Here is a 12,598-nt window from a genome sequence, read left to right on the forward strand (position 1 = left end):
ATTAATTCTATTACTTTGCTGAAGTTATTATATTTAAATTCTGATGATTAAGCGGGGACGACAAATCTCAACGTAATGTCAAAATTTGAGCTATAGATTTCATTTCCTCTTTGCTTTCCATGTATTTTTCTCGCTTCCACAATTTTATTTTTTTAGTAACTTCGAGTGATTTTTATCCTCTTCTATGAAAATGTGTACATAATTCCATGCCCAAAAACGGTCCTGTATTATAGGTAATGATTGTATTACAGCCGTAGGTAGTTTTAGCCGTATCTTTCCCCTCCCAAGCGTCTTATTCCATTTCACTGTCGCCTTCCGTGTGTCTAGTTTCTATTTTACTTTATTCTCTTCCCTCGCCCCCTTATTTCCCCTCTTCCTCCAACTCTATTCACCCTCTGTCACCCCTCCCTCCTGCCCCCCTCCCCCTCGACCTGTAACCCACCCCACTTCCACTTTCACGCCGTCTTACGCACCGTTCTTTTCCCTTCAACAACGCCCCATCCCAACTCGCATGGCGACTCGTTATATAACCCGTCATGTGATGTTCCTTTCTTGCCCTCTCGTGAATATCCACGAAGGGCTCGCCCTCTACCGTCTCCGTCATCGGCATTCCGAACGCGACGGGGAGTCGTGTGTCGAATCATTTAAATACCTCAATCGCGATTCATGCCGCCAATGTGAATTTAGATACTTATATAAATCTTGGAGATTATTTCGCCCGCTATCGTGGACAATAGCGTTCTATCTTTAGCGACGATAGGATTGTTATCCTCGCCTTTTTCCGTGTTTGGAACTGTTCTATGCAGTTTTTCTACATGTCCCTCAAGGAAGTGAGCTTGGACCGCATTTTTCTTGATTTCATTCACCCAATATCCACATCAAAAGAGATATTGAAAAAAGATGAATTGCTGACTTCGTAACGGAAGTGGCTGCGTAGTAGTTATTATTATATTTATCCTGGGAAATTTTTAAATTATGATGGCGTTCGATTACGATTTGTGCTGGAAATCTGAATTTTGAAGCAGTATAAATCGTGGAGACTGTTGTGTCTACTAACGTAGGCGTAGTGTTCTACCTTTAGTGAGACTGGGTTATCATACACACCTTGATCCATGTTAGAAACTGTTCTGTTTTGTTTTCTTATGTGTACCTCATGGGAGAGAGCTGGGTCATCGGTTTTTCCTAATTACACTTATTCAATATTCACATCTGATATGCAAGTTAAAATATGAAAATCGCTTTGGGAGGGCTACTGCGTATGTTTTTTTATATTAATTCCTTCTAATAATGAAAACGTGTCAATATGATTTATGCCACGACTGTGAACTTTGATACTAATGTAAAGCGTAGATTACTGTACTCGATATTGCACATGACGTATGATGTATGGTTACACGGCGGTTATCCACGCTATGCTCCATTTTTGAAGCCCTTGTATTCATTTTACTCAGTGTTAATCAAGGAAGTTACTTTGAACCATTTTTTTTCCATTTTTCATTCATCTGATTTTTCTTCATGAGTGTTAGAGAAATAAGAACTGTGTGAAACGGAAACGGGCCATCAGGATTGCTGTTGAGGATGTAGATTTAGATACCAATATAATCCGTAGATATTTTTTAAATCTCTATTATAAGTATTACTCGATATCTTTTGAGATTATATAGCTGGTAACCTAGTGTTACTTGGTGTTTGAATCCGTTGTATTCATATTTGCTGTAATCAACCCTGGCTACAGAAATTGTATGAAACTAAAACTAGAATGAGATAATATATTTTCAATGGTCTCACATTGTGACGATGCATGCATGCTTTCGTAATCTGTTATATTTTTCTTGCGCTTAAAATTCTGAATACTAGAGTCAGAAGTCATCCCTACCGTATAAGTTTAGATAAATTGTGTCCGATGTAGGTTTGTGCCAAGGTCGTGGGGAATTATGGGGAAAGTCACTTCACACCAGGCACCCTTGAAGTAGCTCGCAGAAATGCAATGCATGTGTCGTGTGGGGACTCCTGCTTCCGAATTTTTCGATCAGTATGCCGATGGTGATCGCGTCCGCGTGTCGAATATCTAAATCTATCGATATTCGTACGAAGGTCGTGAAAGTATGCGCAGGCCTTTGTGTCTCGTCCTCTATGTTTGTTGGAATAAGAAATGAGTTTATTTGGGAGTGGCTGTTTGTATGTTCTCCGCCAGTAGCTCAGTATAGAAAATTTGGCGGTCATTTTATCCCCTGCAGGGATTCCTGAGTTTCAAGGATTCCCGATTCGTCCATCTTAACCTAAATAACCGTAGCCAATCAGTCGATTTTCATTAACTCTTTATCCAAGAGTCATTTGCATAAACTCTATATTATATAAATCCAGCAAAGGATGAAGTTCGCCATGAAAATATATTTGACTTAGCCGGGATTCGATCCCGGAATTCCCGATTACCGGACCGATGTGTTAGCCAGTTACACCAAGCCATTTTCTCAGAGCGAACTTCTTTTATATTATATAAAGTTTAACTTCATGCTTTAAGTCTTTGCTTAACACGGAAAGCGGAAGATTGACTTTTTTTTGTTACGTTCATTTTTATTGGAACTCAGGTTGGAATATTTAGGATTCACGGGTAATATCGTCAATTCCTTATTTTTTATTTGTATGTATTCAATGTATATTTTTATAATTTATTCACACATTCATTAATTAATTGTCTAAATAAGTTCGGTGGTATATTTTTCCACGTAGAATTTTTGATGTACAAGCTTTTAATGGCCTATAAATTATGTTGTTTCAGATTTATGTTTTCGAAAATATCGATAATGTGGAAATATTTTTTGCTATCGTAGACTGAAATTGACTGAATATAATTGCTGACATTCACGAGTCAGAATCCCCTGACGGCTCAGTTAGTCTGAAATTATGTATTTATGGAATTACGTATCCACGAAAATGCTCATCTCAGGCAAAAAAATAAAACATGGATTACGCCACACCGCCTGTTTTGTGTATGTATTTATGCATCCATGTTTCCATTAAAATACTCATATATGGCATTGAAGTGGGGCACATCACACCACGAGTTTTACTTATGTTAGTTGAAAAGGAACAGTATTTCCTTTCGTGAGAAAATAAAGAGCCACATAAATTGTATTAAACATGTTATTTGAATTAATTGAGTTTTTTTACTTAAATTCAATCCATATTTACCATTTATTGATGAATTCACTTTCCCGTTTGTTTGTTTGGCCTTCCGGTCAAAAGCTTGCAAATTTAACCCACTTCCGAATTAGCTATCAACTCAAATAAAAACGTGTTTTTTATTAACTTTTTATTCTATTGTAAAGGTCTCAGAAAGAATTTGGATAAATACAAAGCGATTACGTCGAGAAGGAATAGGACTTAAAAGGTTTCAGCGGTAAAGACATTTCGAAGTGATCTTCAATGACCAAGCAGTCTTTCTGCCAAAGAATAGAATTTGTTATGGTTAGGTAACTTTCGTTGCACTGTTAAGACTTGGCTGGCAAAGAGTTAAATATAGATTTTGAAGTAATATGGAGCAGAAACTTCGGCTTTGAGCTAGTAAAATTGGAATAGGCCATGGGCGTTTGATGTGTTAGAGTGTCGGGAATCAATATGTGGAATACATAAATTTAGAGGAAAACGTGGAAGCGCTTGCCATTGCTTGCGAAAGCAGGGATTTGTAACAGGAGATGTGGAGAATATGGGAGGCTTGGCTGATCCTTTACGATCTAAAATGACTCAAACGTAGAACAATGTGACTGTTTGTCTCTTATTACTGCCTTCAGTATCATAAAGAATCTGTAATGATAGCGTGAAAGCTTAACTTTGAAAATTCTTAATTCATTGATAATTAATTTTACTCAAAAGTATTCATTGATAGTGTAACACGATATTGCTATCAATTGTCCTTTTATAAAAAACCATCTTGGTCTTATTTGAAATGAAAAGATTTTATATTTCATTTTACGTGATACCTTTAACGTGATGGTTTGTGTTGAGCTTATCTTTATAATATTTTCATGTATGTCGTATGTGATGAAATAGTTTTCGGTCATTCACTTAAATATCACGAATCTTTACAGCAACAAAATTCCCCTTTAGGTATGGTCATATTTGTGGATGTGATTGCAAATTCTGATTGAGATAACTTCACGAAACCAAATTAAAGTCGTCCAGTATTTGATGTAATGAATGATTTTTTTTAAGTTTACGAACAGTGGTGTTCAATTAGGCCCTAGTACCGTGAACATATTACGCGATTGTTTATTTTCGTTCTAATTATCTCATTTCATAACGGTTCTATTCACGTGCGGCAGTGTTTCCATTTGAGTTCTGATTACATGTAGAGTCACCTCCGTGTGATATAATGGTCTGGAAACGAGATGTCGTTGAATGATCTAATGTACAGAACTAATCTAATTACCGTTTTATCGTAATTTTCTCTCTAAAATTGGCTCATTACCAATTCTATGCTGTTGTCGACAGTATTTTTGTTGTCATTTCGAGTGATGGGTGATTACATCGTTCAAGCTCCGGTCGAAGACCCAAAGTACAGCTTCAATTTATATATGTACATGAAAGATGTGCTAGAAGCAGGAACGAGGCCGGGATGGGAGTTGAAGCCTTCAGCACCCCCCCTCCGAATTTTTTTCTCTTGCGGCGACTACCTGCGTTACATCTTCTGAGGAGGTTACCAGCCCAGGAGCAGTTATCCTCTGGCATTTCATTTTTTTGATATAGTCATATTTTTTTCGGCTCGTACAGCCATCCTGTGATACAAAGACCCTTGTCTTGCACCAGTTGATGGCTCTGTTATGTTCCTGGTCCTGTACCAGATGATGTTTCTGTGAGCCGTAACGCGTGGCACGCTTGAAAATAATTGTGGAAAAGTGCGATTACATTAAGAATTTCATTCGATTCTTTCATTTCTCATAATAATACTAATGTAAAGGTTTTAATAGTTCAACCGGTTCAGGTGTGATTTTATTGGCCACTCTCCACTCCTTACTATACAATTCCCCAAGCGCACCACCCAATGACGCATACCCTTCCCAACCTTCCCCTTCCACCCGTCACCCATCCGTTTTTATATAAATACAGCTCCGGAACCAAAAATCCTCATTGCACTTGATAATGACGTGAAGGTCGAAATGCGTCGTACTTTCAATAATAAACTTGTGGAAAAGTGCCATCTCTCTGTTCTTTCAATACTAATAGGATGTCATTCCAAAATATCTCGCCTGCCTCTGTTACTTTTACTCGGCATGATACATCGAAAGTTAAAATTAAAATGTAGTTTCACTTTTCCAGCAATTATTTTAACGAATAAAACGCATTTCGGCTCACGAAGATATCATCCGGTACAGGACCAAGACCATGCCAGAGCCGTCATCTGGTGGATGACCAAGTTCTTGTATCAAATTGTATTTCGGCTCATAGAGCACATTTGGTACTAGACCTCGTTCATCATTTGGTACAAGACCTTGTACTTGTACCAAATGATGGCTCTACTTATGAGCCAGCGAAATATATTAACGAAATTGTTACGTTCGTCCATGTTATCGCGAAGGAGGCTCGAACCAGCTCGCGTGGGGTTTTAGGCACTTTTACATGGATCACAAGTACGCACTGATTACCATTATACCATCCATAATTTTCTTTCTTCCACTATAGCCGAACATCCTTTTACACGCTATTTTTTAAATCTATTCGTCTGTTTCATCGATCTTGTAAATGATTTTTAACCCACTTCCCATTGTCGGATCTACTTGAAATTTTGCTGACTTGCTTGCTTCTTATGACAGTAATATATTCAATAATTAGGTATTTGAAAAATCGTTTCATTGTGATCTAAGTAATTAACTTAAGTTCAATTGAACAGTGGAAAAGAAGAAACTTTTTGCTTTCTCATGAAATATTTATTCACACACTGACGCGACCGTTGTTTCAACGTAAGACGTCATCATCAGGTGCTGATGATGACGTCTTAAGTTTAAACCGTGGTCGTGTAAATGTGTGAATAAGTATTTCATGAAAAACGCCCAAAGGTTATTCTTTTTCATTCTTCATAATGAATCGCTTTCACAAAGTTACGCCTCACACCATTAATTTTAAATTTCATTTGAAAAACAAAAGTTTTAAATTTTATCAATGGATGGCGTTAGAAATTTCTTTGACATCTCTGTTTTAATAGATTACGATTCACCGCTAAAAAGTAGAAATAAGATTTAAAAGACACGCTTTTTCCAAAAAATAGTAGGATGCACTAAAAGATAAAAATAAGCTTTTCTTTACTCGGAGAATAAATCGTGGGTGCTGATTAGATTTAGTTATTAATATCGCTTGCCAATATTTACTCTTTTACACTCATTTATAATTAACCGAACCAGTACCCACTATCTACTCTCCGATTGATGGAAAGCGTATATTTTACTTTTTGGTGCATTTTATACTGTTTATGGTAAAAGCGTGTTTTTTGCATATTTTTATTTTGTTTTTATTTATGGACTGAAGCATCCCTTCGCCCATCAGAATTTTATTCAGCCACCTACTTACCAGTCTTCTCCTTTTGCCTTCTTTAGTACCTAATGCCTTCATTCATTCCATAGTTTACAGGTATGCTCCTTATCGAGCAAACTACTTTTTTATTGATTCGCCAATTTTTATTAGGACACAACTTAAAGTTTCCACCATGCCGCGTTTTACTTTTGGGCATTAATTTTATGTTGAAAATCTTTTGGTAGCGCTTGATAAGTATAAATTATTTTCAATGGCTCTTTGTGTAGGGATTTTTACCGATAATTGATGATTTCAAGAAATACCTGTCAGTTCTCTTTGGGCAGGGAGGTCACAAGAAAAATTATATTCGCCACAACTGACCTGAATATCTTCATCCTCTCAGCAAATACTCGAAATACTACCCAAACAACTTTCCCTCTTATATTCCGTTTAGTAGGCTAGGGATATAAAAATAAGAAGCCTTTGGTATGTAATCGGTGTGAGTCATAGATTTAGACTTCTTGGATTGAGTAGACAAACTACGCAGCAGTATAAATTAGTGAAATATCAGATGACCAGATTTCATGATCCCTCGAATAAATCGCCGAAAACATTTGCGGACAGCAAGCCGACTCGTGGCTGGGGCCCAGGTTGACCAAACTTATTCAATAAATTCTTTACTGATTGCTTAGTCCCTTCATCCATTCTCTCTAATAACATTGATCACTTCCCCAAATCAATTCGTGACTATTGTCTATCTAACATTAACAGAGATCCCAGATAAGTATTTGAATATCTTTGTAAACTGTCTTCATCGTGCCAATGGGCCCGATGGTTTGAGTCCCAAAATAATAAGACGCCTTCTCCCTCTTTCTTTCTTCCATTGAGCCTCCTACTGAACCGTTGCTCTTCCCTCGGCACCTTTCATTCCATAAATTAATCTAAAAATTGGTGAGATTGCGCAATATTATTGTTGATACTCGCTGAAAGCTCTTCTTTAATCAAGTTCATATATTAATTATTGTTTTAGACATTTATAATCGTGCGTTTTCGTCCAGCCTAAATTATTTAACGTCCTTAAACATGCAGTGTGAGATAAAATGTCGAAAAGCTTGGAACGTAGGCTTTCGCAGCGAGATGCATTGTTGTCAACGGCTTTCGGGAGCAGCTGCATATTGTGCTTTGTCACGCGAGCTTTCGTTGCCATTGCAGGTCGCATCATCAGGCGATGAATGATCAGGCGGTTTCATCGCCTGATGATGCGACCACCTGATGATGAAACCGCCTGATCACTCATCGCCTGATGATGCGACCTGCAATAGCCGCGAAAGCTCGCGTGACCAAGCGCAATACGCTGCTGCTCCCGAAAGCCGTTGACAACAATGTCGAAAAAGCCACCTAAGAGAAGGCTGGATACCCAAGAAAAACCGTTCTCATGGTAACTGTAAAGTGCATCCAAAAAAATGCTTTCATTGCCATAGCTAGGTAACTAATAACTTGTGACTCCATGTTCCCATGCTTAAAAATGCTTTAAATTGTCTCCCCTACCACCTCCTGAAGTATTGAATATTCCTCCTGAAATACCCTATCTATTTGCGTCTGGTAAACTTGGATCTACTTTTGGAAACGATTTACTCGAACAGTTGCTTGCGGAAAGAAAATCTAAGTGTGCGAGATAGGAGTTCTATGAATCTCATGTTGAATGGAATCTCTGCGCGGAACCTAGCAAGGACGTGTTCTTCCCCTCCTGGTGTTATGTAACGCTCTAACACTTCAGTGAGCTCCGTTCCTATCCTCTCAACGGCTCACCTTCCAGGCGACTTAGTTAGCTGAGCACCTCACAAAACCCACCAAACAGATCCCTAACCTCCCATGCCTCACGAGGCCGGTTTATCCGGAGAAAAGACGCTCACCAAATGTATATTAACGAGCAGTGGAACTTCTACGTTAAATCCCTTTTTCAAATCCGTCGAATTAGACAATTTTTTTTTACGTTGATTCCTTCCATGTATGGTGTCAAGGAGCTCGGACCCTTCGTCACCCCCTCTCCGAAATTTCAGGGAATTGCGGTATTTCGTGAACCCGCTCCAAAGTAATCCTCTACTCAAATAAAAGGTCCATCTCCAACCTCCCTTCGTATTTAAGTACTTAGGTTTGGATATGATTTGATTCCCTAAGTGTAGCTCCTTAGGCCGAAGTTGATTTTATTTCCTTCTGATCGTGCATTCGTTAATTGTTCGCGTGCGGCGTTGGAAAGCTGTAGGGTTATGTAAAACAGCTTAATTTTCATTACGTGACTGAGGTGGGACGTGATTTTTAGGGCAAAGTGGACAATTTGTGCCTATCACTTGTGTCTGGTGTGCCGTAAATGATTAAGTCTGCGTTTTTATTTCCATAGAATAGCCCTCATCATTCAATTAGTCAATCAATCAATCATCAACACACGCAGGAAGTGAGAATTATCTTGTTCGATTCATCATGCATTATCGACGTTTATTCTACTAGTGAATGTTATGTTGACTTTCGATGTCGATGTTAGGCATCGTCTTCTATATTTTTAACAATTGGCATTTAGGTCGCAAGTTTTAAACTATCGAAAGAAAGTTGACTAGGTTGAAATATATCTAAGCTGATTGTTTCAATTAAAAATTAAATAGAATAACGAGGTTATTTTAAAATAACCTATTTCTATTGTGAAAGGAATTATATGTTACCAAATATCATTGATTTTGTAGACGGCTGATGATTATTAAAAGCCCTTGGCAAGTGATACTGATCAATGAAGATCGACGATCAAAAATCTGACAATTGACGACAATATGAAACCAATAATCGATATTAATCAGCGAATATTGGAAGTCGACGACAATCGACTACTATCGACAATCTACTGTTATTGTTACTGGTAACCATTATTGACCATCAACTATCAGTTACATGAGGCCCTCTAAATTATGCGACCATTGAATATTGGCGACAATTAACGATTAATGGCAATGAACAGAAAACGACGACCATTGAAGATCGGCGGCAGTTAACCACCGGTGACAATTGACGACAATTAAAACTATGGACACTACTGCCATCAACAACCTGCAACAATCAGCAACAACCGGAAAGTGACAGTTATCGTCGACTAGCATTTAAAATCGATGACCATCTATTTTACGGAGCACCTTATCGAAGTTGGAGTCCACTTATTAATTTATTTCCGAATTTCGTGTTCAAAATTGGATAAAATTGTAGTTCGTATATTCCACAGATTTTATTTTACACTGACCGCAGTTTTCTGAACCGTGATCGTGACTCCCAGCTGTCGATTATCCCTTCGTGAATGCTGAGATGACTTTCGATGTCGATGTTAGGCATCGTTTTCTATCTTTCCGGTAATCAATAAAATATAAAAATCCCCGAAATATAAAATCACAATTATCTGCTTTGATTCGTCGTAAAAGAAAACAAAATATTGAAAAACCATGAATTTACAAAAGATTTTTCTGAAAAATAAAGTTTTTCAATTATGAAAAGTGTTAAAATTATTACCTTATTTAATTTCCCCCGTATCCCCTTGGTTTTGGAATCACCCTCCGCTTTCCGAACGAAACTTCTGAATATGACACTGGTAGAAACTTTTAAATAATTTAAAGAAAGTTGACGAGGTCGGAAGATATCAAAACTGATCGTCCGCGCGGTCCTTGTTGGAAAAAATCTGTGTAATAAACGAAGTATTTATTAATTCAACTGATCATGACACTCAGCCGCTGAAATGGTGCATGAAAATGCTTAGATCTTAAATTGGCAGGTGTTGAATAAAATCTGTGGAATATACAAAACATTATTTGCTCCCGTATGAAAATTTTCCTCAGAGTGACGCCTAAAGGAGTTCCTTTCATTCGTGGGTCTCCTTTTTGACGAACCTGCTCCCATTAACCTTCTTCTTCCCCTTCCTACTCCAACCTGGGAGGCATTTGGTCTTTCTGGTCACCGCACGGTCATCCCCTCACGCTTTCTTAATCCCATCCCCCACCCCTCCACTATCAGAGGTGGGGGCGGGGCGAAGGGGATTGCTGGTTGGCGGCCAGTCCTCCCTCTTCAAGGCCTCCTTCAGTCCGGGGAGCGGGGCCTTCCGAAGCGCAGCATGCCAGTGCCCGGTCACCACCGTCGCCGAAGCCACACTCCGACAGCCCCTCGAAGCCCCCCGGGAGGTTCCGCCAGGAACCCACCTCCGACCCCGGTCTCCGGAAGGACGTGTTGTTGTTGTAGTGCAGTGTTGAACCCCGAGTGTCTCAGTCCCCAATACCGGCCGCTCCCCGGGGGATCGCCGGGTCTGATCCGGAGGTCGCACCCTCGCCTCATGGTACCTCCTAAAAGGTACCTCTGGCATGGCCGCCTCCCGGTCCCGCGGACTACCACAGACTCCGAGGGCTCGTGCCACGCCCGGCGGTCTGATATTAACCGGGGATTTGGGTCAGCTGCCGCCGCTAGACGTGTATCAGGCGGTTTGTGTCTCTTTTTGTTCTTCTGTTTTACTTCTATCCTACACTTACGCCATAAATAAGGAGCGAGGTGTCCAATTTGAGCGCCTGTGACGGAAGTTTCCTAGGTTCGCATCAAGGGTGAAGCTGTCGGATACCTTCCGACAAATATCTTAGAAATGGTCCAAGGAAAATCAACTGTCCCCCTTACCTTGAATGTGTGAAATCCTTACGTCCGTGGCTTAGTCTTTGGTGAGCTCTGCCCTCACGTATACAGCCGCCAGAAGTGTATCAGTCTCTTCGTGTGTTTGCTCCTTTGTTTCTACTTGTACGAAAGTTATTTCTACTTTATCCGACGTGAACGACTATACCACATCAAGAAAAATTAACTTGGTGACCCAGTGGGTAGAGCGCTACTGTTTGCAGGGTTCCACGTTCGAATCTCATGTAAAGCCTTCAGATACCCTCGAACAAACATCCTCAATATGCGAGGCGGCCGAGGGAAATGAACTGGCTCCCATACCTTCGATGTTTGGAGTTAATACCACCGTTGCCTCGCCCGGACTGAGCTCTTGCCTCGCATATCAAAACCAACTTTGGGTTGAGTTTCTGAGTAAGCTAGTCTCATAAGCTCGATGGTTTACGAGGAAACCTGGAGTAATTTCATTGACTTCAACTCCAAAATCTCTGTTCCACAGACTACGATAACTTTACTCGAACTTAGGGCACTTAATAAGAGCCTTAAATGTTTGGAACCATTGGCATAAAATTCACTAATTCATTCTTAACTGTGTGGTATTCCATTATAAGGTTTCTTGGTTAGATGTCTTCTACTTCTAGAAGTGGTATAAGTGCAACTAACCAAGAAACCTTAAAGTGGCATAGAAGTAATTGAAATTAATAGTTATGTTCTATTTGTTGTTGTATTGTAATAATTCTTAGATATTTACGTTAGGTGGTCTTTGTTGTTGTGACTGAAGTATTTTTCTAACCATCTTATGGATATATATATCGTTTGGTATGGCATAGCAGCAAATTATACTATTGCCCTCTCTATCCTCGTAGTGAAACTCTACCGATTTTTTTGGAGCTCTTTCTTTTTTTGAGAAATTCTACTTGATTTTACGTTCAACCTTAATTAAGTTGCTAGGGAGGTAAGCGAGGTTTCGTTATGATCTAGAATGGTCTCCTTGGTGTCACGTTGGAGCCGCGATATTAATTGTTACATTTTCTGATCATGTGATGTCGCATCGCTTGGAGGGAGTAAGCCAAATTACTCCGCTGCGCTGTCAATGCTGTCAGCTAGTAGAAAATTGAAAATTATTCGTGATTATTGCAAGGAGTACGTACTGTCAGCTCTTTGCCTTGGAAATTAGCTCTTGCTTGAAATGATTTCATGAATATTTCAAGGAATTGGGTTTCGACTTAGTCGTTTGAGGTGTATCAGGCGGTTATTGTGTCTCTTCTTCTGTTCTTTTTTCCTCTTATTCTTCGCCGATGGATTCTTGGAATTCGTATCTTGGTTGTGGTTATCGGAGTATTGAAAAGTAATGCATTAAACAGTGACTTCCTGCGTAGTAAGTGTCCACGCGCAGAAAGATGAACTCGTGGGGGAACAT

The 12,598-nt window shown here is 39.4% G+C and overlaps 1 protein-coding gene across 3 annotated transcripts in view; it reads left to right on the top strand.

Moving 5' to 3' along the window:
- Nucleotides 1–12,598, top strand: part of LOC124169801 (unconventional myosin-Va) — a 199,078-nt gene that overhangs the window by 100,559 nt on the left and 85,921 nt on the right. Inside the window, exon 1 of one of the 3 annotated variants that reach the window (XM_046548562.1) lies at nt 10,634–11,003. The exons of 1 other annotated variant lie outside the window; for it this stretch is intronic. In XM_046548562.1, coding sequence (XP_046404518.1) covers nt 10,887–11,003 — 117 coding nt within the window. In that variant the 5' untranslated portion in view covers nt 10,634–10,886. Of the gene's footprint in view, nt 1–10,633; nt 11,004–12,598 lie in introns of those variants that run through there. One more of the 3 variants, XM_046548559.1, reaches the window with a different exon arrangement.

The sequence above is a fragment of the Ischnura elegans genome, chromosome 12 (assembly GCF_921293095.1).
Source record: "Ischnura elegans chromosome 12, ioIscEleg1.1, whole genome shotgun sequence".
In the NCBI taxonomy this organism is placed as follows: domain Eukaryota; kingdom Metazoa; phylum Arthropoda; class Insecta; order Odonata; family Coenagrionidae; genus Ischnura; species Ischnura elegans.